Consider the following 27,413-nt stretch of genomic DNA (forward strand, 5'->3'; position numbering starts at 1 on the left):
AAGAGAAACAGGCTCTGGATATTAAATAAAAAAAGAAACTGACAACAGACCTTGAGATTTAATCTTACTATTATATGCTCATAGTTTTGTTTTGAATAGCAACAATGCCCTGAAATGTTTTAATTCGTGTTCGTTCGTGGATACTTTAGTGAGATGTCTTAACGTTACGTTACTTCACTAACAGAGGCCTACTCTTCATTTGCGCAGAAAGTTTTGAACTGGTTTTAGATCTTGTTCTGATGGTCGATGACAATGGATGACATCGAGAAAGAGATTGATGAAGAGTTGAGGAAATTAAACTTAGATCCCTTTGAAAATGTTTCAGAAGAATCGGAAGATGAAAGCTTTATTGCGTTGGATGCATCTGTAAGTGTCATCTGTGTTTTAACACACTTTCGATCCTATTATAAAATGAATTCAAATTCTCAATATATTAAATAAGTTGTTTAAGTATTTTGGAAATGTAATTGCGATTAATCTCTCCGTGTTGAATTCATATACACTAATGATAAAACTCTCAATAGTCCAAAAGCTCATTACACTGACAATCACCTGTGTTTTCAAAAAAGCCTCATTCAGAAGGTCTTTCTGACTCGGTGCTTGCATACATCCAAGCTTCAAGAACTCGAACTAATGCCTTTGAACAATTAATCATTGAAGATTTTGAGGGAAAAGGTAAGACATTAAAAAAAAATGTATATATATATATATATTATTATACCTAAATTGAAGACTTAGTATTTTTCTATCTCACTTTTAGACTCCTTGATTCAGGAACTTTTCGTCACCCACAATGATAATATAATAAATGAAGGAGCTATGGATTTTATAGAGGAACCCACACAGTGGAAGGATAGAGTGAGTCTTGCTTGTTTGTTTGCCTCTACGGTGATCATCCCTGAGCACACACTGTGTTTATGGGTACTGGGTTTTGTCTTTAACATAATCTTTAATTTAGTTTAGTCGCTCATGGTGGCAAAATACTGTTATGTATTGCAGTTTTGTGTGTTCAGACAATGTGAATACAGGCTTTAAATACACAGAGACATGGCATCAGCAAAAGAAAAAACACAGGCTGCATAAGTGTACATTTAAATACTATATTTAATTTTTAGGTAGTCTGTGGAATGAGGGAACAGGTGGAGTCACAGAGCGCTCAAACCCTCAGTATGGATGGTAAATATAAAAATGATAAGGTTAGATAAGCCTGTATTTTAAGTTAACATGAGTAAAGCTTAGGGTATTTAGTTCAGCAATTAAAATGTCATATTACTGTATTCAAATATATAACTATTTAGTCTTTATATATACCGTACATACATGTTTCAGAAATAAAATACACATTTTTAATGATGCAAGATTAACTGTATAGATGGCTGTATTATTTCACCATTAGATGGCACTCTTTGAAAACATATACTTAGTGATTGGAAAGTATACAATGGAAATAAACAATCACAATTTTGAAGGACCTCATTTCTTTATATTCACACAGCTGCACCTCTCACTGTTTTGCTTTCAGTTGGAATTGACCATGACATTTGCTCTGAGAGTGAATTGCAGCTTAGTCTTGAATGGAAAGAATTGGAGAAAAGACTCGAAGAGGAAGAGGAGCAGAAATTAGAGGCACAGAAGATGGAAAGAGCGCTGCATTTGAACTCCGAGAGAGAGGAGAAAGAATGGAGAAAGAAGTCACTGATGGAGTTCGAGGAGCAGCTGAGGAAGGTAGAGAAGGCTGCTCTGGTAGGTTTGTCTTTAACATGACAGTTATTGATCTTAAAAGTTATTCCTTGTGTATGGAATAAAAGGACCTTCTATAAATTTAATCAACCTTTTTGAATATTTATTATAGTTTCAAAATGTTGGAGAAAATAATAATGTTCATTGCACAGTGGATCAACAAGAACTGGATAAACAGCAGGTGAGGAAAAACAGTTTAGATTAATCATAAAATAAATGTTTTGTGATAAGGTATGCTTCATAAAGAAATCAATACGTTTGAATGGTTGATGCCATCTTTACTGTTTAATTTCAGGAGTTTATATGGAAGCTGGAGAAGGAGCTAGAGGAGGAGAAACAGGCTTTTGAGGAGGCTCAGCAGGAGGAGAGAAAGAGAATCCAGGAGCTTCAATGCAGATCTGCTACAAAGATCCAAGCTGTTCTCAGAGGAACGTTAGCACGCCGCTGGAGCACAAGAGAGCTCAAGAGAAGGAGAGAGGAAGAAAAAAGACTTGAGGAAGAGAAGAGGGAGTGGGAGAAAATAAATAAGGAAAGAGAGGAGGAGAGGAAGAGAACCGAGGAGGTAAAGCGTTTTCACAGGGAGGAGATGGAGAGACGCAGAGCTGAGTATGAGGCATCAAAAGAACAAGAGCGCCATCGCCTGGAGGAAGAGAAAAGACTTGAGCAGCAGAGGAGGAAGGAGGAAGATAGAGGAAGGAGGGGGATTGAGATGAAAATAGAGCAGAACAATATTACAGGTGTAGAAGAAAGACATGTGAATGAAGAAAGCCAATGTGTGAAGGCAGAGAAAATACTTCTGCAGCAGAGGAAGAAAGATGATGATGATGATGATGAGAGGAGGAAAGAGTTGAAGAGGAAGGAAGAGGAATACAATGTCACAAATATGGGAGAAAGTAGAGTGAAAGAAGAGAGCCAATGTCTGGCGTCCGAGAAAAAGCATCATCAACAGCTGAAGAAAGGAGAGGTGGACGAGAGGAGGAAGGAGGTTAAGGGAAAGGATGAGCACAACGTAATTACAAGTGTGGAAAAGAGGAGAGTAAAAAAGGTAAGCGATAGACATGAGGAGAATGTTGAGAAGAATGAAGAATATGAGAAAAGGCAACTGGTGAGAAGTAGCAGAGCAGAAAACAAATGTCAAAGAAAGGAGGAAAATGAGGAGAGAGGAGAACGAGCGATTCAAGGTAGTAGTGAGGAGGTAAGGGAAAGAAAAGTTCAAATGGAAAGAATAAGAGATGTGTACAAGAAGAAGACTGTTTTGGACAAAAGTGAAAAAATTGACCGGTTTGATGATCAGAAACTATCAAAAAAGTGCTATCAAGAAAAGTCAAAAGATGGCAGTGAAGAACTTGACTGTCAGATGGATCTACTGCAGTCAAAAGAGATTCAAAAACTTTCTACAGCCTATCCACTGCCCTGCATAAATGCACATCAAGAACTCTCTAATGACCATTTCATTAGTCTGTTTGGTTCACCGAAAACTACAGGTCATCTAATTTTCGAAATGACTCGGAACACATTTGCAGATCAAAGTCTCAATGGTGTAGAACATAATATGGACACTAGAGGGCAGCAAAATACTACGACTGTTTTGCTTGAAAACTGTGTACCAGAGATCCAAGAATTGGCTTTTGAATGTCTGCCTGACAGCACAGAGCAGAAGCGTATGGCCTGGATAAAGAACTGCACTCCTTGGTCCATACTGTCATTGCAGAATAAAAAGAAGAGGCCATCTGCCCAACAACAGTCCCGTAAGAGAGGGGCAAGAAGAGGAAAATTACCCAGCTCGCCTCCTTTGTCTGTGGACACTATTCTTAAGACAGGAGCTTGGAGTTCCCTCGAACAGGTAGTTGATGAAATAAACTTTAAATGTGTGGGCGTTGGGCACAGCTATTTCTTAGTTATCTTTCAAAGTTCCTGTTGACTGTAATTGTGATGTAAAAATCAGGTTACAACAGTGACTCTGGAAGACCTGCCAGGCTGTAACCTGTCCACACTGTCTCAGTGTTATAAACTAAAGACGTTAACACTTAGACGCTGTGGACTCATATCCTTGGATGGACTTAACCAGTGTTCTCAGATCAGATACATTGATGTTCAGGTGATTATGATCTTTATTAATCGCTCTTTATGTAATTATTTAGCAATTGGTTTTATACAAAACGACTTACAAAGTGAGGAGAACAACAAATTAGTTTTAATCAAATGTTTTTTTTTAACAATAAGGAGAACTCGGTCACACATGTGGATTGTGGAGGTCTGGCAAACCTTGAAGTCCTCCTGCTGGGTAAAAACCAGCTTACAAACATCCATGGCCTCGATGATGCTGAGAATCTCCAGGTCCTTCAGCTGTCACACAACAACATTTCATGTATAAGTGAGTGTTTATTAGTCACAAATGTTAATTTGTCAAATGTTTTATATGTCATCATGGTATTTCGGTCACACACTAAGAGATGAAGTAAAATCATTAAATCTGAATGTGGACTTTGGTATTTAACGGCTAGCGTTGTCATTGACCAGTAGGCGGCAGCATTGTTTTATTTTAGTCTCTTGTACTCCTTTCTTCTAATGACATTCTCAAAATACATCCTGATGTGTCTCACTTCTGAGGTTATGGCATCATATTGAATAAATATGAATAAATATATCATAAAGAAAAGGAAAAATGCAGTTAAAAGGTATTGCTGTCAGCATTAGATAGTGTCCTGCCAATTCTGTCTTTTTAGATTAGATTATTCTTTGGCTGCTATTAGATATTTTCACAGTGCCCCGTGATTCAGTACATTCTAACCAGGTTTCTCCAGCAGCATTGGCTTGATGAAATATATTTTCTCTCTTAGGTGGTTTAGGAGCCCTGAAAATGCTTCAGAGATTATTAGTGGACCATAACCAACTGCTCAGCATGAGAGGTTTAAATGAAATGTATACACTTCTGCATCTGGACTGTTCATACAACCACCTTAGCCACGCCGAGGGCTTGGAGAACTGCGCGCTCCTCAATACGCTGGAGCTTAGAGGAAACAGTCTAACTCAGGTTGAATTTTACGAAGTAACAAAATTAGTTACTTGACGTTTCATGCCTTCAGCATTGATATCAAGATTGTATTGAATTATTATAATTTTTTAGTTTTCCATTACTTTGTTGTTTTGCATTCTTATTCTGATTAGTCAATCTAGAAAATATTTCCATTCCAGTGTCCAGGAAATTATTACAAGAAATGCATCACCATCAGAGAGTACTAGACCACAATGATGACAGCTGTTGTTAACATTATCTTCTAGTAAAACATGCTCACCAATTTAACTGGATTTCTAGGCTGTGGTCACCTTAATTGAATTATTCTTATCTGTTGTGTTGAATGTGTAAATGTTAGACTTTGAGATCTCATATTTAGGGTGGGAGTTATGTTTCCACCCATCTCTTCTCAGGGGACAGTGTTTTTGGTTGGAAAAGACATGTTGACATTTACTGTGTGGTCATTTTTGTCATAAGGGGATTGTTTTGTTTTGTATTATTTTGTCTCTGGATATAGCTCCCTGTCCTGCATAACCACGTCCTTCTGAGGGACCTTTCTCTGGATGACAATCTTATATCTTCTATTAGTGATCTGGAGTCTTATTGGTTACCTTTGCTCCAAGACCTCTCCTTGGCTCATAACAGGTACTGTAGGGGGCAATAAAGAAAAAAGATGTGGCTGAAAACCTAATGCCAAACTAATGTTTTTTTTTAACATTGTCTTGGAGTCATCCGCAAATTTGAATACACAAGTTAATAAATAAACTCAAAATACATTTTTCTATTTATTTTAAATTTTGCACATAGCAGTAGATACATATTTGCAGATGCATTGGAGACTCAGGTAAAACATTATAGCAATAAGGGAAAATCAATTATATCAAATTACAGTATATGTAAAATAAATGTACAATAATATTATTTGAGTAGGCGGTTTACTAGGTTTTAAGACACAGCCAGTGAGTTTATAACATTCACTTTCAGTAAAATTCTACTCAAAGGTGATGTGTGTATTTGATGTGTAAATACTTTCTTGTATCGCAGTTTAATGCGCAGAGTCAACACTACAGTCAACTTTACCAGAAAATATAAACACGGTGGTTCATTGGTCCTATTAAAACATTGAACTTTTTGAACATCTTGAACAGGAGTTGAGTTTTATTAGTGGCACAAAAAATGACACATTTCGCCCTTACAGGTATACTCCACCCCAAAAAAAATTCTGTCATGAATTACTTACCCTCAAGTTGTTCCAAACCTAGCCTATATACATTTCTTTGTTTGGTTGAACACAATGAAAACAACTGACACTCATGGGTTATCAACTGACACTCATGGGTCACCATTGACTACCATAGTAAAAAATATATATTTTCTGGTTTGGTGAACACAAAACTAGATATTTCGAAGATTTTACTAAAGCAAACAATTCTGGGCCACCTTTGACTACCATTTTAAATCTTTCTACTATGGTAGTCAATGGTGCCCCAGATCAGTGCCCCTGTCAGTTGTTAACATTCCTCCAAATATCTTTCTTTGTATTTAACCAAACAATAATTTTTAAGGTTTTTAAAACAACTGAAAGACAAGTAAATGATCATTTCATGATAAAATAATTTTTGGGTGAAGTATCACTTTAAATAAAATTGTTGATTCTTTTCTGAAGCGATGGTGATGTGGCACGTTTTAAATTAAGGTGTTATATTGTTTTTAATCATATTTATTGTTTCCCATCAGTATAACTGACTTAATTCCACTCTTGGACTTGATGTCTCTGAGGACGCTGAACATCAGTCACAACTGTCTTTCAGGTAAGGCGTAGACATGTGAGAGGTTAACTATACTGTCCGTTTTTAAATTTATTGTAGGTTTGTATGTCTCATGAGAAGATGCTGTTGTGACTCTCTTTTAGACCTTCAAAATGTTTGTCTGAACCTCCAGGGATGCTTCAGTCTTCAAGAACTCAACCTGAATGACAATCCCCTAAAGCAGGAGATGAACTGGAGGTTTGTATTTACACCTTTAAAGATTTGCTCTGTATAAAATTGTGCTGTCAAAATGAGATCAGATCTTATGACTGATATCCGTCTTCATTAACGGAAAGATTTATTTTGGATTGGTCAGAAGCTGTCATGCAAACATTCAGGCAAAAGTCACTAAGCATTTCATAATTGTGTGAGAATGTGAAACTAATGTGAACAGGGACATGGGCTGGAAGTGCACCGGGCTTTTAAAGTAGAATAAACATTCCTCAGTACCGCTGAGCTTCCGGCCCATATCACCACACAAGCAATTGTATCTGTGTCCGCTATTGGATTACATAGTGACATCTGTACGCACGTGGACATAAGTGCTCGTAATTCTGAAAATATTTGCTCAGTTGAGGAACATTTTTTAAGCAAATGGGCTTCTGCTCTAAAGTGTTTTTAACAGACTTAAAGGGGCTGATTTAAAATGAGCAAATTATATGTTTTATGTGGTAAAAATATCGTGTAAGAGACAGAATAAAGAGATTAAGAAAGTTTAGACGCATGTTGGAATTAGTCTCACATTTAAGTGCCAAGCGGTCTGTCTTAATTTTGTTAAAATGGGACAAAAATTACATCATTCTTTGTAGTTTGGATGGCCTAAATAGTTTAAAGTTGGCAACACATTTATTTTCCAGAAAATGTGCTTTGCCAGAACTTACAGTGTGACTTTTTCTGAAATATTTAGGTACTTTTTAGTATTTTTAAAATATAGGAAAGTGTGTTCTTTCTTTACGTCTTCTGTATTCGGCAGTGACGGATAGGAAGCTCACTCAAGTCTGTCTCGGTATTCCTATGAACTTTGTCTAACCCTCAATGCCAACAACGGAATTAGAGCCAGTGTTTTCCTCTCTCTCCACCGGTTCTTTCATCCCCATCCAGTGATAACAGAGGCTAAATTAAAGTTCCGAAGGATATTTCATAGAAGTACACACAACACATGACCGTTCAGAGTCTGGAAGAACAGAGGGATTTCAGTAAGATTAATCGAACCTCTGTATATCTCTCTTTTTAAGGGGAAGTTTTTACTAATTGATGAGTAGAATCAGTTTTTAGGTAGATATTGGAGCCAAAATGAGCATTTGGGGATCACATGACCATGCCCACATTCAAGAATAAGGGCCTGGCGAAATGTTCTGTGGGCTGCCATTTATATTAATAGGTTATATTTTTGTGGTTAATAATTTTATTTACATACATTTTTTCAAAAGTTACCTTTATAACACCAGTGCTTGGCACCTAAAAATAAGTGAAATTTATTATACAATAATATTTTATTTCTACAACAATAACATTGACACTGAATTTATCACTCATTATTCAATCCTCAGTTCCTAAATATATATGTTTTTCTGCCAGCATGCTCCAGCAAGGTCCTGTGTTTGCTCATACACTGTCGTACATTTAAACACAGACCAAGAAAGCAGTACAAGCTCGCTTGAAATGACTGTCATATCTCTGGACTGAGGCCAGCAAACCCTTTTTCACTTCCAATCCACACCACGTATCATCATGCAGGTTCTCACTGAGAATAGCAGACTCTGACTAAACCGTTTTACTCGACGTGCAGACGCTCTGTTGGTTCTCTTGGGTCCAGAATGTCAAACTCATTAAATGTATTATCCCCATTTCCTAACTGATTTCATTTGCTCAATGTAAATATTCCCCAATAGAAAACCCATGGAGACAGAAAAGGAGGGTCTGGAACCAACATTTCCCAGTTACTTTTTTATGATTGCGGTGGACAGTCAATGGGGTAACATTACGTGTTACACTAACTGTTTTGTGTCCAAAAGAAGTAAAAAAAAAAGTAATATGATCTCCCTACACTAGCCCTATTATTTTTTCTCCTTTTTGTGACCACAGGTTAACTTTTCATAATACAATAATAATAAAAATATGATTAAATAGAAAATTATCGGTCTATTCAACCACTCACGTTCTGGAGTATGATGCACATTGTGTGGTCTTTTCATTTTTCATCATGCAAATTTTCCTCATACAAATCCCTTAAATGCCTGTTTTCTTTCAGGTCCTTGCTTCTGGAGACAGTGCCTGGCTTGATTAAGCTGAATAATGAGCAGACTTCTGTAGCAGCAGCGTCCTCCAAAGGCCCAAGACATCAGTGGAGTTTCCAAGCCCTCTGTCAGGCACAGCAGAGGCAGCGTGATTCACTTCTTCAGAAACATAAGATGGAGATCAGGTGAAAGCTTATTTCAGTCTCCATGAAATACCAATAAAGGCAACTTAAGTCAAAATTTAAATGTTGGATGATGAATGATGAATGATAGCAATGGATGTAAATTATACAGAATCAACACAGATCAACAAAGCCAAATGTCTATGTTCATAATAAAGTTGTTGTTGTTCTCACATATCAGCAAGATATGACATTTTGACTTTGATATAAAAGCCCCTTAGATGCTGTCTCAGACCACCAACACATAAGTCAGAACACTCGCCATGTTTCATAAAGGATGATTGGCAGACGTCTGTGTGTCCTGCGGTTCAAGCTGAGGTCTCTCATGGCTCGGAGGACTTTAGAAATACCCCCCTTCAACCCTTCCGCCGCACACTCCACACAAAGAGTCTTTTGGACTCCCGTGGGGACTGCTGCAGCCATTTAACATCTGACCTGACCCAGTGTCAGACCCAAGATTTGGCAAGGTGAAGACTTTGCTGTCTGACCGCGATACAATGTTATATCAGTCAGTGGCTTTGTTGATCTATATGCCTAGAGTAACCAGTTAATCCCAACGGATCCCTTTAATATCATCAAACTGCAGCAACAAAATTAGATTTTCTATCGTAAGTAGCCGTATTTATGATGCACATTAGTTCTGCGCAAGAACAGGTTGAATAAGGGTTTGGAATCAGAAAATGAAAACCTTCTTTCCCAGTTTTTCAGAGGGAGTTTCAGCTGTCGGAGAGAAGAGGGACTGTTTAAGCTCTAAGATTGTATTTATTTGCCTTGGCTGCTTGTAACAAAGTTTGCCTTTCAAGATGTTTATTGCCGACTATGTATGCAATTTGACTTTGATTTGTTTTAATGAGGTAATCAAATTAACCATTATAACCACATGTCTTTGTGTTTGCACTTGGTGTCAACAGGTTTCAACAGTAGTTTTGTTTCATGGTTCAAATGTACATTGCGTTTGACGCTGGCTCTTTTTTAAAACTACATGCTGAACTGAGGTGTAGCTGCTTTGTGTGTGGGGTGGCGCTTCAGCATGTCAGAGGATTAGAATAGCAGGGATTCTGTAGTGACAGAGATGGTTTATAATGTTGACAGCAGGGACGGCTTGGGGTCAGAGGCATGAGGGGCCAAAGTCACCATGGCTAATAGAGTAATTAGAGTAATATTGAGGCACCTTTGTAGAGAATTTCTGTAAAATGTAATTATTTGCCAGTTGAAGATCACAAACAAATATACATCTAGTAAATATAATAAAGTGATCGCTCACCAAAAATAAACATTCTGACATAATTAATTTAGGATTTACGATCGTTAATGAGTAAGTAATTAAATAATGTAAATTTTTGGGTAAACTGTCTCTTTAAGTTGTCCTAGTAATGTTGCTGTCGGTTCTGTCCGTTAGACTGTTATAAATTCATATCTCAAAAAAACTATTTTTATTGTATATCTGAATGGAATAATTTTGTGTAGTTGGTCACTTGGTAGAACATTGCATTAGCACACTAAGGTCATTGGTTCACTGCAGCTTCAGCACATTTTTTTTTTGCCACAACATGTTTTTTTCAATTTCAGTTATTTTTCTTTTTAACACAATGTACATTAATGTTTTTATGTTATAATAGAATTCAAATAAGAGTATTTTCAGTTCCCAGCATGCTTTGTGTAAGACTGTTGGAGAGTAATTTTCTTAAAGGTATAGTTCACCCATCATAATTTACTTTCCCTCTTGTCAGTTCAAACCTATGTGACTTTCTTTCTTCTGCAGAATACAAAATATGATAGTTCAAATAATGTTGTTAACCGACACGACACCCATTCATCAGCATTGTTTTTGTGTCCATACAATAGAAGTGAATGGGTGCCAGTGCTGTACACTTACCAACTTCCTTCAAAATATCTCTTTTTGTCTTCTGCAGAAGAAAGAAAGTCCTACAGGTTTGAAATGACAGAAGGGTAAGCCAATGATTACAGAATTTCCATTTTTGGGTGAACTATCACTGTAAAGAGTACTTGGGGATTTTTGAGGTCCTACTTTGGTTTATGGAGTGTCCAACAACAAGTTTATGTACAGTGAAGGTGTAAAAACACTATTATTTCGTAATTATAATTACCTTACCTCTTGACTGACTCTCAAATGGTTCGTTGCATGATTCTTCTGTCTAATCCCCTCCTTTCTACTAGCCTAGTCTGATGTGATTGGTCAGATGTACGAGTCTGCTACGATTGGTCTACCGTGAAAGAGGGTCAAGAGCTAAAGTGTTTGGGGGAGAAGAGTAAAGTTTTCGCGGGCAGTACTAGCAATACGTGGGCGGGACTATATGTAGTGATGTAAATTGGACTAGGGACGACTCGTTTGCGTGATTCAGAGTCGACTCCTTTTTTTCCAAGCCAATAAATTTGTTATTCATTCACCTTCAGATTTACAACTTGGCAGACTGCTTACTTTCAAACACGGCAACATTACTAATGTCATTTTCATGATCTCAAGTTATGTACTCTTTAAGTCTTACGTGCTTTTCAGTAAACATAAACACTTTTAATTAAAAGTTAAATGTTTATCTATCTTTCAGATTTAGAAGAGTTTGATATATTTTTGAGTTTTGTGGTTATCATTGTTCAGAAGAGTGGTACCTTTTCTTAGGTTTTGGGGAAGTTGCATTTTAAACCTGAATTTCTTTAAAACACTGTTAACTTAATATATTAGAATACATTAAAGAACATTTCGAAGCTTTAGTTTTTTAACCACTTTCATTTATGGACTTTTTTCTATGCTACACAAACAGTTCTGCGCCATCTCAACACGATGCCCAGCTTCTCTTCAGTGGTCACTGTGCAGACCTCTTCAAATTGGCAGTGGACCAGCGTTACGCCCATGAATATGGGGACAGCTTTGTTACGGACGATCCTGCATCTTCCACAGATTTTTCTGAAGCATCTCCATCACAGAGGATAAGCCCAGAGAAGCAACCTCGCCATACAGTAGATCCCCAGAAGACTCACCGTGAGCTTCAAACTAATGACCTTCAAGCAGACTTCCCAGATAGCTGTACAGAGACACAAATTGAGATGGAACCTGTTCAGACGTTGGACCTTGAAAAGTATGGCTCTCTCAAACAACACATGTTTTACACAACTTATTGACGTAACGTAATGTTTACAGTTTTGACTTTGTAGTGGATGTTGTGAGGAAACATCTTGCATGATTTGAAGCTACATTTCATTTTAGCTGAAGTTAACCAGAATAAACTCATCTCTAAATTAGTGAGACGACATTAGATCCCCGGTGGGTCTTTCTCCAGATGTTTTAGGGCAGATGAATCATCCCAAGCTTGAGTTCAGTGACATTCATTTAGTCATTTATGACCTTAGTGAGTCATCAGATAAAATTGTCTTTCACTCAGAGCGGCTGTGGTCATCCAGCGATGCTGGCGGAGAAACGTATTGCAGAGACGTTGGGGCCTCTCATGCTTAATTGCAAAAACTACAGAAAGATTGAATATTCGTAGGATGGAGGAGACCAGCATTAAGAGGCCAGAACTCCCTAAGAGCGACCGTGCTGCTGTTGTTATACAGGTAAGACTTTTAAGTAGTTTTTTGGGAGATATTTGGAGAAATGGACGGTTGAACTTATTTTTGCCTTCAAATTTTTTATCTACTTTCAAAACCTCATTTCATGAATGCAGTAAATAACTCAAATAAAATTAAATCATCCTCATTGCGCTCTTACTGACTAAGGCTTGTTTTGCATTGGTAGGCTGCGCTTTTAAAAACAGGCTATTTCTTTCACATATGTAACTTCTAAGGGATATTTTCTCTTTCTGGCTGTGTTTAATGAGTCTCCGGGGACTTGAACAGGGAGAAAAAAATGATTAATCAGATTCCAACGTGTCGCAGGAGTGGGAGCGCCGGGGTTCTGATCCGCTAAGTCTTTTGTCCCGCGGGGAATACGCAGATTTAAAGGCAACCCGGTGTTACATTTGTCTTACAAAGTCAAAGTCACCGAAAGTTCAAACTGCAGACCGCGGGGCAATTAAATAGAGGTTAACATGTTTTATCTTCCTAATGGGATAACACACAATATTTATGCTTGTATATGATTCATGGTCGTGTGTGTTGCCCCTGCAGGCTGCGTGGAGGGGCTACGATCTGCGGAGAAGGCTGGCCTGCGCTCTCGCCGGCGCGCGGTTCACGGAGAGCGATGAGGACTTTGAAGAGGTGGACACAGACGAATTCATTTTTGATGAGGTATGAGCAGATGCGTGGTGCTCCTGCCTTTACGGCGATGTGGGTAGACTGATCGCTGGGACTGGTGGGTCGACAGTCCTTTAACTAGCACTTGTGGCTGCGAGGGAGGAAGCTGTCAGCAGTGATTAGGTGCAGAAAAAGTGCAGTCAACGAGCGGGAAAACGTTGTTTCTTTTTCCTATGTCACCTGCTTTTTTCTGTCTATTTGCATCAGGGTTATTTAACGTTACTTTGGCTTAACCCATGCATTATGCTAAGTGAGCTCATCTGCGTTGCTTTTAAGGTGATTCATTATAGTGAATTAGGATGTCACGTTACGTTTCGTGTTTTTGGTTTATGTACGAAAATCCTGAGGACTTTAAGATCAATTCTGTTTTTCTTTTTGAAAAGTTCTACCCACACTGGCATATGTATTCATCACGACTTGAGCAAAAAATAAACATGCTCTGTTTTGAAGTGGATTTGAGCTCAAGTGTTTGTGCACAGTGAAAACATCAATGCTAGTTCAGTGCTTTTAGTTTAATGCGATCTGCCACTTGCTTTGAAGGAATAACAGAAACATAGAGATGCATTTCATCAGCTGTAAAAATCCCATCAGATGTCACTTTGGAACGATGCAATCCATGTTCAGCTCTTTGCTTTCATGTGTTCTGGGTTGTGACTAGAAGGCGATGGAGAAAGACTGGATAAGCCTGCATTCCAATACGTCACCGGCCAGGGCGATGCCATATTCAGCTCACTCGCCGTTGCCAAAGGTAACAGCTCCACTAACCCTCCCTCTGTCTGTGGGCCGGCACAATCAGAGCCTCTCGAGGTGATTAAGTGCCGGCTTTATTGCCTCCAAAAACACAATTACTTTCTGGGCCGCCTCAAACTTCCTTCTCGTCAACAGATGTCATTTTTCAACGTGGTGCTTTTTCTCCCATGATTTCTTTTCTTTAGAGAGAGCCGGACTTTTCCATCACGGTAGCGATGCCGTGATGGGACGCAGCTGCTGTTGAGATGTGGAGATTGTAGAATGCAATTCAGTGTTTTTGAACCAAGATGAAGACTGAGTGAACAGATACATTGAAACACTTTACATGCCATAAATATTCCAGTTATAAGTGCATTTAAGGAATAGTTATTTTTGTTAGAAGTATTTCCTCTAGCTGTATTTCATATTTTCAGCAAATGGACTTGTCAACCAAATTACCTGAAGTAAAGTTTTATTTTTGATTAAGGAAAAATGTGCCGTATATATTTTAAAGTTGTTCTAATTCACCCAAAAATGTCATTCTGTCATTCACTCTTCCTTAAGTTGTTCCACACCTGTATACATTTCTTTGTTCTGTAAAACGCAAAGGAAGATATTTTGCATAATGTGGGAAACCAAACAGTTCAGGGGCACATTTGACTACCATACCAACATTCTTCCAAATATCTTTGTGGTAAGCAGAACAAAATGTATACTGGTTTGGAATAACTTGACTCAAATGATGATAATTTAAATTTTTGGGTGAACTGATCCTTTAAGATAACAAGGATATTGTTTATGTACTGTATGTTGAGGTATAGTCCTGTACGATACATTAATACTGATCAGTCTAGAATGAATTGGAATCAAGTTGATCTACACATACAAATCTCCTTTTTCCTTATTTAAATCTCCTGATTCACTGTATTCGTATCACACTGAAAAAAATAACTTGTAGAATTTATTTAAAAAATCGTTATTTTATTATTATTATTTTATTATTATTATTAAGGATTTTATTAAGTAAAATATGCTTCTGTAATTCAAGTACAACTTAATAACAGGAATAAAGTAAATTCTACTTATGTAATTAACATTTGTTAGAATATCAAGTAAATGTTACTTAATGTAAACAAAATATATATCGCTGAACAAAAACATGTGTCTAACTCAAACTTCACGGATTACCTACTTTCATATTGAAAAATACAATTTTATAACAACATAGAAGTAAGACTGGTGGGCTCTGTACTGGTATTAGCACAGTTACGGTTAAATAAGTGAAATAACACTTCATGACTAATATAGTGCCTCCCTCAGCCTCGGCACAAGCATCGTTCTCAACAACTTAAAAAATACCCAAAGATAAAAATAATACCAAAACTCTCTTAAATCTCGAAGATAAATCAACAAAAAGCACAAACAAGTCTTTCTTTTTGCTGAAAAACACTTAAATTACAGTTTGTCTGGAAAATTAATCTCATAATGCAGTTAGATACAAGCATGCTGGGAACTACAGATCAACTGCCAAGGTAGTTGTATCAACTAAATGATTTAATAAGTCTTAACAGAAGTTGTAAACTTAATTTGACCTAATTAAATGGATTAAACATAATAAAATTTAGTTGGATTTACTTAATAATTTGTTCAATTAAAATTACTCAAACTAAAATTTTAAATCCAAAATTTGTATATTTTATTCCCAAGATTATATTTTAACAATATTTTTATATATGTTTTTATATTAAAAACAGGAACATAATGATGTTAAATTTATTTTTATAATTTATTTTCATAAAATCTACTGAGGTACATAATAATTTTTCAGAATTGAAATTTGATGTGGTTCTGTAAATTCTCTAAATGAGTAACACTGATAAAATCTGCAGACTAATGCTAATGTTTTGTGGTATTTTCAAATAGTCGTGGTATTTACAGTTTTCATTACCTTTCCCGAAGCCTTGTGAGAGTCCACCTGTTAATCCACGTCTACCCAAACATGCCTGGTCAGATAGTAAAGGTGCAGTCCACTTGGAGCAGTGTGTGTCACCTCACCTTAATAGCAGGTAATGATAATAGAGCCATTAAACTTTCCTTATCATACAGTATCTTAATATAATTATCTGTATCCAGTTTGGGGTCTTTGTGTCTCATGCTGATGAAAGAAAAAGGAGTTAATTTTGTTTTTAATTTTTCAGTAGAATATTTACAAAATATTCTAAATCAACGCTCAGAAACGACACTCTTGCCGAGAGGTCAGATAAAATCCTCAAAGAATGGTATGTTCCTGCACTACTTGTAATTCTTTCAATTCAATGTATATATATTTTTCTACATTAATGTGTATGTGCGAGTGAACTCAATTGGTTCATCTTGTTGGTATCTCTCTTAGGGGCTTCACGAGTAACTCCACTGCTCTTCTCATGCTAAAGAGAGCCAAAAAAATGAAGGGCAGTAAACCGCAACACAAAAGATTATTGGGTAGGTCTGTCAGTCTCTGTCTCCGTATAGCTATTTCCCTTGAAAAAAATATGTATTTTGCAAACAAAGGTCTGGAGGAAGAATATTATATAAGTTTTGTATCTGTTATATGCATTGCATGTTGGTTATCCCATTAAAATGAGAAAGAAGCCATTACTATATAATAAAATACGGACAGTCTTGCTTTGTTGAAACTCGTTTTTTGGAGGACTTTCTTAATGAAAAAAGTCAGTTTCGTCAAAAGCATGCCTGTCTTAATGTCCTTTTAATTGCTTTTTTGTCTCTACCTCTCTTTGGTGAGCCATCGTACTTCGCTAGCGTGACATTCTACCTTAATCTGCCATAACAGCAAGTAGCCTCATGCCTTGTCATGTTCCATTGATCTGTCCACAAACATGCTTGCATGTCTTTGGGCTTTAACGTTCCCCCATGTAAAAAGTCTAGAAGTAGCTTTTATTACTAGGTGCTAGGGGAACATCAGTACTCATAAATTCAATGGGCCGTGAGTCTGAGAAGAAGCCCAGACGAAGCGAGTAGTCCTCGCCCTGGCCTGGTTCCTCCAGGGTTGGCCTGAAGCCGGCTTTGATCAAGGTCAGGAGTGCGTGACTCTAATGCCGCAAATCCAATCATGGCCCCATGAAATGAGGGCCTGTGTCGAGCTCTCGGAGCACTGCTTCATGGGCTCTTTGGTCTCTTAATGGAAAGTGAAGCTTTGGTTTGTGTCAGTTTTCTATTTGCGCTGGTCTGCTCAATGAATGCAGCGTTCGCATGAGCTCATTCGCGGCTGCGTTTTTGTCTGCGTTATGTGTTCTATACCAAAACGCACGTCTGGTCTTGTTCAATAGCCACAGGAAGCAGTATGTTTGCAACGAAGCTCAAATGCGGACCGGGCATAAGTTCAAGGACTTTAAAGGTACAGTATTGTTGAGAAATGTTTCAAGGTATTCACTAAATGAGTTAAAGGGATAGTTTACCCCAAAATTTCAGCATTTACTCACCCTTTTGTCAAACCTGTTTGACTTTCATTCTGCTGCAGAACACAAAAGAAGATATTTTGAAGAATGTTGGTAACCATTTTGTTTTTATTATTTATTTGTCTTTTATTTGTCCACAATAAAAGCAGTTGCACAAAATGCTCCCATTGAATTCACAGAGATGCGATCCATTCAGTAATCTGCATGGGTTGAATCCATACATTCGTCAACTGGGACACCCTTAAACCTGCCTTGCGTGTAATACACGAAAACATACACATTGCCCTATCAAATTGAATACACATGATGGGGTTGTAAATAGCTGGCTAATAGGTTGTGTGGGATGGCGGAGAATAAACAAGATGATTGTATTTCAGGAGACTTTGTAGCGGACCTGAAGTGTGAAATTGAGTTAAGTGCAGAGGAGGTAGGGCACTCAGAGCTTTTTCAGAGCGAGTTGTCTGCAGCCCTGGTGCCACACTAGGGGGCGGGGCTTCCAACGAGATGCTACCGAGGGGGGTCGAGCGCAAGAGATAAGGATTGGGAGGTAGAGATGAAAGGCCAGGGCAAATAAATGAAACAAAATTCTTCTTACATTTAAACATTTGCTTTCTTTCGTTAGTGCTTTTTTGTTGTTGTTGTTGTTCCGACTCCATCAGTCCCCCGGCGTATGTAAGCTGATACTCATTTTCAAGCGGGTTACTTCATATCCAGCACATCCACAAAAGAGAGCTCGGATAAAATAAACACAAGTGAGTCGGATATCTTGGAAAGAATCTGTCACGGCTTCGGGGGGCTAATCACCTCCAGAAGGGGGCTTGGAGCGTTCGACTGAAATGTAAGCCCCTGCTGGGGGAGAGCAGGGGAGCGGCGGCCGGCCTGTTGCCTGGGGCTTGGGGCCGTCTCGAGTGGGGTTGGGGTGGGCTATTGGGGTTGCATTGCTGGTGCCTTCTGCAGGTCAGAAGAGGGGAAGAGCAGGTAGCCTAACACCATCCCAATCCAGAACATAGTGCTCAGTTACCCAGTTAAAGAGCAAGGCCATGATGCCCAAGGTGATCTTACACTCTTACGTACTATGTCAAAGTATAATTTAATACAATGTGAAGTGTGATGCTTTTTTTAAACGCATGCATCAATTCTGAAGGGTAAATTAATACTTTTTTACTTTCTGAATGTTATTAATTCATAAAATGACTATTTATATTGAACATCAAACTGTTACTTAACATTTTCTATAAACAGAGCACAAATTCATTGCATTTTCCTGTCCTCTTTTGATTGACAGGATATGTCGACCCTACATATAGAATTGACAAAGCATCAGTTGTTTTGGTTTTTGAATGTTATGCTTTTTAAATTCAGCTCCCAGCAAATTAAGTTGGAAATGTATACTTCATGATGATGTTTTTCCAATAATAATTTACAATAACAATAATCAGAGATGATTTTTAGAACTAAATTAACCAAGAATCAAATCTCATTTATTATTGCAAAGCTTCTTATTTATTATTTTTCATGCACCAGCGCAAACAATAAATCTCCTAATAAAATGTTATCAGATTCCTTCCATCGATTTGATCCATTTTTAGTTATCATGATCGCCCTGGGTTATTTCAGTTTGATATGAATGACAGGCGCTTTTTGCATTAAAAAAGAGTTTGTGTATGTGTATGTGTGTGTGTTGACCGCTGATTGACCGCCTGTGGTCTGCTCTCTGGAGGTGAAGGTTTGACCCAGGGTAAAGGAAAGTGGGAGACGGAACCTCACGATAAAAGACCTGACCTCCCTCTATGAGTCTGCTCAGAGAACTCCCAAACAATCAAAGCCCCATGGGTATGTCTCGTAGTCTCACACATACACACGCACACTATCCGACCAAAAGGACACATTTCACTCAGTGTGTTCTGTGCATGTGGCATGACTTCATTGTGATTAACTATTTAGGCATTTTGCAGCTCAAATTCCTGTTTGGTATGTCTGACCTAAAAATAACTGGAAGATGTGTGGAAGCATTTTGGTTAGATTTATTTAAGCTTCATCATATTAAAGGTTCATAACTGTCACTTGAAAACATATTTCCAATAGGGGAAAATATAAGAAAATCATTTTGTAAAAAATACTGGTAAACTATCTGAAGACAAAATTCAGGTTGAATTAAATGAAATTGAAAATCGTAAAGATAATAAACGTAATAGAATATTGTGTGTATAATAGTTTGTTTTCGGATGTTAAATACAAAGATATGCAATATTATATTTCACTTCAACAACAGATCATGCAAATGCTTTAAAAAAAATATTTTGTAAGTATTAAAAAAGGTTCACTTTGGTAATCTGTGTTTGTTGTACTATTTTAGCCCTGTGTGTGAATTTAATATGGATGTGGGTTTATCAGGGAAGTTGTAATCTTAGTTTTGAAAGGCTTGACCTCGTCTGCGCCACAGTATTGGTATGAAGGAAGCAGGATTTATAAAAATACCTGCACGATGACCTTAAAGAAACCACTTTGACCTGCTTTGTTTCTATTGGCCTGACTCCCCTCATGAAAGAACTGATTCTCTGACTCCTGTCATCGCCATAGCTGCACCACACGGATAATGTACTTAAGAGTTCCTCTAACAGGCGTGACTCCTGGGCCCCCTGATGTCCTGAGGGTGGGATCGATAGGGGGTTGCGGGTTCGAGAGCTACTGGACACCAGACGTATACATGTATCTGTGCTGCCTCTTAAGGTCCTTCGCTAGTATCATCATCTATTTTATTTTATTGTATGTTGATGCACAGTTTGTATACATTGTCTGAGTTATAAAAAAGCCTGTTCTTTCCACTTCAACTTTTTCTATTGTGTTTAACTTATAATATATGTAAAGGACATTGAAGACATTGTTTTGAAGTAGTACAACTATTGAAAGTAAACATGCAATTGCTGCCATTGTTGCATTTCAGAATTGCTTGAGCAGCAAAAAAAATTGATTTTTTTTTTTTCATTTTTCGTTCAGCCCTTGGGTAGGAGTTAATGGCTTGACATTTTTAGTGGATTTTCAATTAACCCATGACAACTGTAACCCATAAACCTTGTCCGCTTTATGTTTTTGGCAAAACCATGAAAATGACTTAAATGAATGGTTCATTAGTTCCAGCACTTGGACGTTGGATGTCATTATCAATTCTTGCTAGTCTCCGCTGAGAGGATGTGTTTATTTAGAATTAGACCTTTTTGGTAGCACGTATCAACAGTGTCCATAAATGTTTCTACTTACCACTACATTTGCTTTATTTATTGCTCAATTAACCTAAGCCACAAAAGTTATTAAAACAAATGTGATTTGCATGTGTTTCCTAACCTTATGTTGTGTTGAGCCATACCCCCAAAAATGTTGGTACTTTTGCTGCCTATAAAATCCAGTACAGTTTATAACATTCTTGTTGCTTTATTCATTTTCTTGGTGCTTATTGGAACTCTCTTTAAATGTAAAGTTTATTGCTGTTCATGTTGGACTGGTTGAATAAAACATATTTTTTCCTGTTTTATGTCGTGCAGTTCGTCAAGTTGAGAATGAAGTACAGAACGGACAGAGAGTCGGGGAACCACAGAATTATAAGGAGAAAACTTACCAGTGGCTCCACGCACAAGCAATTCATCCTCACACAGATGCTGCAGTCTCAGGACGGTAAGATACTTTGTAGAAATACTGTACAGAAAAATTATATATATTATAATATAATCAGTGATTCATTTAGTGGGCATTATTAGGTCTTAAATTATTGTGCTGTTTATCTGTTAACCTATGTTTTTTAAAGGGATCATTTCCTCCCTGAGATTGATCGTGATATTCTTTATGGTGGAAGGGTGCAGCTTGTGGTAAGATTGGTTTTCTGTATTCTGTATTTAAACCTTAAACAAAATTAACTGTACATTTTTTTTAAATAAATTAATTAATTAAAGTAATACACATAAATGTTAAATACTTAGACAATAAAGTCTCGCTAAAACTTTTGCTTTAAACAAATTAAATTAGAAATGAAAGTGGAAGTGTGTATGTTTAGGTAAATATGAAGAGTTTGATTCCAAAATGAGATAATTCCGAAAAAAAACAAAAAACTAATTTTATTATGTTTTTATTGCGTAAGTAAGCAGTATTTATTTTATTATGGCTTAAATCAAAACATACCAACTGCCGTTTGATTGAAATCAACTGGAATGCACAGCAAAAAACATTTTTTTTAATGTTTTACTCATTTTGGAACCAAACCCCTCATATGTGTGCTGTACACCATTTAAGTTACTGCTTTCGTTTTTAAGGCCAGTGTTGGTGGAAGGAGTGGTGTAGATTCAAGAGCTAAGCTTTGGGCAAACACCACTGGGGTCTCTTCACCTCCTAACAAACCATCTCAGGCACGGAGACATTCAACTGAACATGAAAGTAAGTCTCAAAAAGGTTATAAATACCGTGATAACCTTTCTGTTTATGCAGAAAACAAGATTTTTCTGTATTATTTCATGAGTGTTTTGCAAAAGCAGTGCCTAATCAAAGCTTTTGCTTTCATAGATTATTATATTTCAAGAATGGATTTGTTGATAAAAGAAAGGTTATGAAGTAGAAAAACTTCCTATTAACATTAGAAACATATGTCTCGTTATCTTTGCCCTCAGTGTTGATAATATCACACAAGCCACAGAGAGCAGCGAAAAATGTTCTTTCAATGAAAAAAACAAACTCCCCTTTTCCACTGTTATTAAAACATATCAGCATATAATTTAATCATTTTTTGCTATATGTCTTTTTCAAATCTAAGATTACACTCTGATGACCAACTCCATATTATCCTCCAGTAATAATTTCTGAGGGTGTAAAAAATGGTGTAAAAAATTATAATGAAAGCAGCATAAAGGTAAAATTTGTCCGTCAAGCTAGGGGCAAATCATGAACTGCACCGCTCAGATAGTGACAACTTATTATGACATTATAAACAGTATTTATACCGACATGGTCACAGTATAAACATACTTTTTTAAAAAATATTGACTGATTTTACAATATCACCCAAAACAAATATCATTGTGTTGCCATGGTGAAGTAGATCAAGACAACATGTTCTAGTATGTTCCTGAATAATTTTGCTTGTGGATGTATGCACTTATGTGAACATGGTTGCACATGTGCGCGTGTCAGCTCAGTATTAAGATGCCAGGGTCGATTAGGGGACAAGGGAATAATCTCTTTTTCAGCAGGAAACAGCGAGCAAGACCTTTGACAGATCACTGAATAAGTGCAAGCTCTGTGACACACGCACTCCCTGCACCCTGACAATGATGCTAGTGAGTGACATAAGCAGGGCTCAGCACATTTAAAAAAACGATGCAGGACTGAAGGCTCTTCACTGTCTCTCCTAATGAAGCTAAATTGGAATCTGATGATGAATTGAAAATTAAATCCACGAGGAAACTGACACTGAGTGACTGACTAACTGACTGAGTGTATGTCTTTCTGTCTGAATAACTTAATAGAGTCTTTCACATTGAGGTATTTATAGGTGATTTATCGGAGTAAGTTTACCAGTACAAAGTATGTTGCGATGCTGTTTATCTGTGGATCAATGCTGTTATCATGTAATCTGAATGCAATATGTATTATTAGTGGGTGTTTCTTAAACTACAGCCCCATTACCCATTCAGACCATTCAGACTATGTCCCAGCATTTTGATTAGTATTTTACAAAATTTCACACTTCTTGTTTCAATCTTAATCTAAGTAAATATATTCCAACATTTCAACTAACCTAAAGAAATAGAAGATATAGAAAAACCTATTTCATTTAATTGTGTGAAATTTGATTATTTGAATTTAAACTCAAATAATATGACTAGAAATTTACAGGTTTTTAAGAGTCAGTGAATAAAGTTCTTAAATATGAATGTGAGATTTTAGGAAACATGTAGAGTAGTATAGTGGAGTTTTATATTTTTATATTAAGTATTTATATTTGAGTATTTATTATAAGAGTGTTAAAAATCTGAATAATCTCTATTTTTTAATTATGAAAGGTGTTAATATTTTTGTGTATTTATGATAGATAAAATGTGAGCCATAAAATTAACTTTAGCCATACTTTTTCCAAAACAAAGTAGAAATTTTATTAAGAACATATACAAAACAAAATTCTTCTCTGATGCATTTACTGTATAAACTTACAGCGGTGTGTGTTGTCAGTGGTTAAATGAAACTAATGTGGGTGAAAACGTGTTTGAGAAAGCATTTTCACTAGTGTCTTCCAGTTACAATCGAATGTATTCCCGTGGTGTATTAGCCTGTCTGTTGTTTATCAACTAACATAATATAAAATTTCCCAGTACCTCACAGGCCACTTGTCATTTGAATTGAATCAGTGTGAGTCATTAAGTCATGGGGCTGAGGTTGACAGGCTTAGTTCTACGTTTAATTACGAAACGAAATCCACAAGTACTGCTTAGCTTTAATGCAACAAGATACCCTCTGCTTACTGGGGCAGAGCCATAAAGAACAGTTTAGGGAGCCATAAACGTTTTCATTATGTGTGTAGAGGAAATCTCCCGGTGCCTCATTTTTGCCCCCTTTCAAAGGTAATGGGAACAAAATGGCTGAAAACAATTTGTTTGGTCACAGCGGTTAAGTGAGTGTGTGGCCGTTTTATTAAGTAGCGACCCACAAAAGTGGAGCAACAACATGGGTTTCTTTTAATATAAATGTTGGGGGTTAAAATGTAATTAATGTCCATACGAGGCCGACATTGATTTTTTTCCCCTCACTCAGACAAGGATCAAACAAAGCCTAATTTTATGAAAACAAGATTTTCATCAGCAAAAAATGTAGACATTTATAAAATGTATTGCATTTATTATGAGCTTGGGAAAATAAGAGCTATTTGGCTTAGAGATGGCTTTCACTGTCTTGCACTAAATTGAGCTTTGAAATTAAAATGATGCATCGTTTTCTGAATACGTTAATATTAGATTTGAAGGTTGCATATGTTGCATGGACGTCTATTGAGATTTTCCTGTCGCTCCGTCTTGCTCCGTATTTCTCCTTTGCGAGTGCGGCAGAGGCTTTTACACGTGGAACGCATCAGGCACAGAAAAAAGCTCGCTTTGTTCTCTGTTTGAAAAGAACTGTGCTTAACTCACTGTGGAGTAGACAACTCTGATGGGCCATAGCATATGGATAAGGACCATGAATCCCTGCTGGGCGAGAGCTTCAAATCCATACTACTAGTTAACCATGGCACTATTGCAGGCATGCATGTTCAGTTTGTGAAAGTATTTTTTTTTTATCCATTTATAATATATATTGTTTTTTGTTTTGACAGAGACGGAAGTTCCATCACCCAACAGAGTTAGTTCAGCTCCGTCCCGAAAGGATCGCATCTCATTCCGGGACAACCCGGTCCGGCAAAGTGGAGGCTGGGGTGGAGGAAAGAAGAGGACTCAATTGAACAAGTAAAAGACAGCCACATCAGCGCATCGCACTGAGATAACATTGATTCAGTTTTTCTCTTTGCTTTCACCTCCGAATTTGTGGCCGTGTATACGTCCAGGGTGTGATGGATGTCTTGTTGATGTAAGCCCTTAACAAGACTTACAATGCACATTTGATCTCTAGTGAAATTCCCTGCAGCTGCTGTTTTTACTAAAATCCAGCTTCCTCTCCTCCAAATGAATTAGAAGCAATGGATGAGATATAGCCCAAATATCTGCAGGCGGTCACAGGATACGTATTGCTTTCAAGTATCACTCCATTTAACGTGAGCACCGTGAGTCATGGAATGGGTGGAAACCATTTACAAATGACATGCTTAATATGCAGACAATGACAGCCAATAAAAATCAGCTTGTTCCTGTTTTAGTTTACTTTTTTTGGTCCTTTGCTTGTAAATTTTTCATTTGAGTCGTTCCTAAAAGCCTTGTTTTCCTTAAACTAAAAATGAAAGAGAAGTATGTTTATTGAAAGTTACAAATCAAAAATCACTGTTAATGAAGTTTTGTATACATTTTCGCAGCAAATATTCATTTTGAATTTGATTTGATAAAACGCTAAAAGCAGAGTTCCAAAACTATGGCATACAGGTCCAAGAATGTGTTTTTTCAAGCGTTAGTATCAGATAGCGATAGGTGTTTGTGTGTTTTAATTTGCACATCAAAAGGCTGACTATTCACAAACAGTGGTTTGAAAATAAGTTTCTGGCTCCAGCTTATTAGTGCGTAGAAATGTTCAAATAAATCTAGAATAAATCATGTCTTCTTATGGGAGTTTTGGCAGCGTGTTTAGGCAGGGCATCCATAGGTCTGAGACTCATAATGCAAAGACCCTGGCTGAACTAAGTGTCCTGTAAACATATGTGTGTTAATACATAGAAATAGGACCAAATTTAAGTATTTTGAACTGGACGATCACAGACTGGTTAAACGAGTGCCTTGTCTCATTAACATTTAGTTTCCAACTTTCCACTTTTGCTACACGAGCTCACAAAAGCAGAATGACTTCACAGACTGAATGCCAGCGGGTAATTCGTGCCAGTTGTTACCCACTGCAAACATAGGCAAACCATGAGAGAAAATCTTTGCAACTGCCAGTGTGAGCAGATCTGTGCAAGGTTAGCAGGACCCTTCGGAAGTACCTATCGGTTTGTTTATGTTTGTAATAGATGTTGGATTTAACTATCTAGGAACACTTTATAAGCGAAGTAAATATGCATTGACTCAATTCTTCACATTAAAGTGAAAAGGCTTTTCAAACCAGATTTCAGTCAGAGAGCTCTATGCATCTGGCCTGACCAGAGCAGCTCTCTCAGCAGCTGCCTGGTCTAACAGTTTATTATGATTTTAATGACTAAAGTGACTGCAAAGGCGTGTGCATACAATCCCTGCTGACACGCTCATGCTGCCCTCTGACCTTCACTAGAGATCATTCTGTCTATGAAACATACAGTGACAGACAATAAATAATTGTGTCCTGTACAGAACCATTAACCACGACTCTTTTGACTGGTCTGTTTCTTGTATATATGTCACAATATTGACATGTATGTTATTTTGTATTTTATATTAATGTTTGTTTTATCCTATTATGTTTAATCAATATGGCCTTGCACAGCCCTCTAAAATAATCAAATAAAAAATGTAAACGTTTAATAATTTTTTCTGTCTTATTTTACTGTTTTAATTTTCACACAACCGCATTTTATTCGCGGAATTGGCCTATTCTTAACTGAGTACATGGCTTCTCTTCTTTCTTGCGCTTAATACGCAGACAAAATTTCAACAAACCACACAGAATTTCTCACATTTTCCCCTCAGCGAGGGGCCGAATACGAGGTCATTTCAGATCCTTAATAAGAAACCCCCCTGCTACTTAAGAGCACTACTATTTATTTTCATTTTTTTGCAAGAGTGGCACCATCAAACCTCTCGCATTGAAAGTGACCCGTAGATATGGCTAGCCTGGCAGGTGGTATGATTTGCAGGGAGAGAGAGAGAGCATCTCTGTGATCTCTTACACGGGCTTTGGAGTGACGCTGGTGTCGGATGACCGCTTTACTGGTCTAAATACAAACGAATTCAGGTGGTCGCAAAGTCATTTTGGTGCCGACTTTTATTCTGGCTTTTAGAAAGGTTATCGGTCGTGTACTCGCTGTGAATGTTTTTAAAAAGTTATTAAAAGCCTTATTAGTTGTGTGATGTTTCCGCTGGAGTTATGTGCAGTAATTAAAGGCCTGTTTTGAAAATTGTAACCTATATAAAGGTAAAATTGACTTTAGTTTATTGATTTGTTAAAGCGCTCGGTTATTTTGCAGTGCAATTATTCTGAACATCTCAATTGTATATAGCCTAACGTTTACGAGCTACTTATAAGTTAAAAAAAATCAGTAAAAAAATCCAGTGTATTCTATTTTTTCAGGTCGTAACGGAGATCCTTTCAATTGCATATAATGTGCTGCCGTAATTTTATATGTCTCCTGTATGGTT

At 37.2% G+C, this 27,413-nt stretch overlaps 1 protein-coding gene across 6 annotated transcripts; it reads left to right on the plus strand.

Annotated features, from left to right (window-relative positions):
• On the plus strand, positions 1-26,527 carry lrriq1 (leucine-rich repeats and IQ motif containing 1). Of its 6 annotated transcripts, XR_008908772.1 has the most exons (26): positions 1-366; positions 570-675; positions 761-858; positions 1,116-1,176; positions 1,523-1,743; positions 1,853-1,921; positions 2,036-3,583; positions 3,686-3,838; positions 3,964-4,114; positions 4,581-4,774; positions 5,274-5,401; positions 6,494-6,567; positions 6,669-6,762; positions 8,816-8,986; positions 11,764-12,078; positions 12,382-12,553; positions 13,106-13,225; positions 13,890-13,979; positions 15,920-16,026; positions 16,159-16,239; positions 16,353-16,441; positions 20,955-21,084; positions 21,215-21,275; positions 21,717-21,837; positions 24,758-25,008; positions 25,089-25,103. XR_008908772.1 is itself a non-coding variant. In XM_056765452.1 (25 exons), the coding sequence occupies exons 1-25, from the start codon at positions 247-249 to the stop codon at positions 24,889-24,891; spliced, it is 4,608 nt and encodes a 1,535-aa protein (XP_056621430.1). In that variant the 5' UTR covers positions 1-246; the 3' UTR covers positions 24,892-26,527. The 6 variants fall into 6 exon arrangements, 5 of the variants coding, with proteins under 5 accessions (XP_056621430.1, XP_056621434.1, XP_056621431.1 ...); XM_056765452.1 differs by having other exon boundaries at positions 24,758-26,527; XM_056765456.1 differs by having other exon boundaries at positions 16,162-16,239; positions 24,758-26,527.
• Positions 26,528-27,413: the final 886 nt, after the last annotated feature.

This window comes from Triplophysa dalaica, chromosome 14 (assembly GCF_015846415.1).
Source record: "Triplophysa dalaica isolate WHDGS20190420 chromosome 14, ASM1584641v1, whole genome shotgun sequence".
Classification (NCBI taxonomy): Eukaryota; Metazoa; Chordata; class Actinopteri; order Cypriniformes; family Nemacheilidae; genus Triplophysa; species Triplophysa dalaica.

Excerpts from the sequence above, each read along its gene's own strand:
- lrriq1 (XM_056765452.1), top strand. The coding sequence starts at position 247 with ATGACAATGGATGACATCGAGAAAGAGATTGATGAAGAGTTGAGGAAA. Across the intron at positions 367-569 it reads TTATTGCGTTGGATGCATCT|CCTCATTCAGAAGGTCTTTC; the intron begins GTAAGTGTCATC and ends TTTTCAAAAAAG. Across the intron at positions 21,276-21,716 it reads GTGGAAGGGTGCAGCTTGTG|GCCAGTGTTGGTGGAAGGAG; the intron begins GTAAGATTGGTT and ends TTCGTTTTTAAG.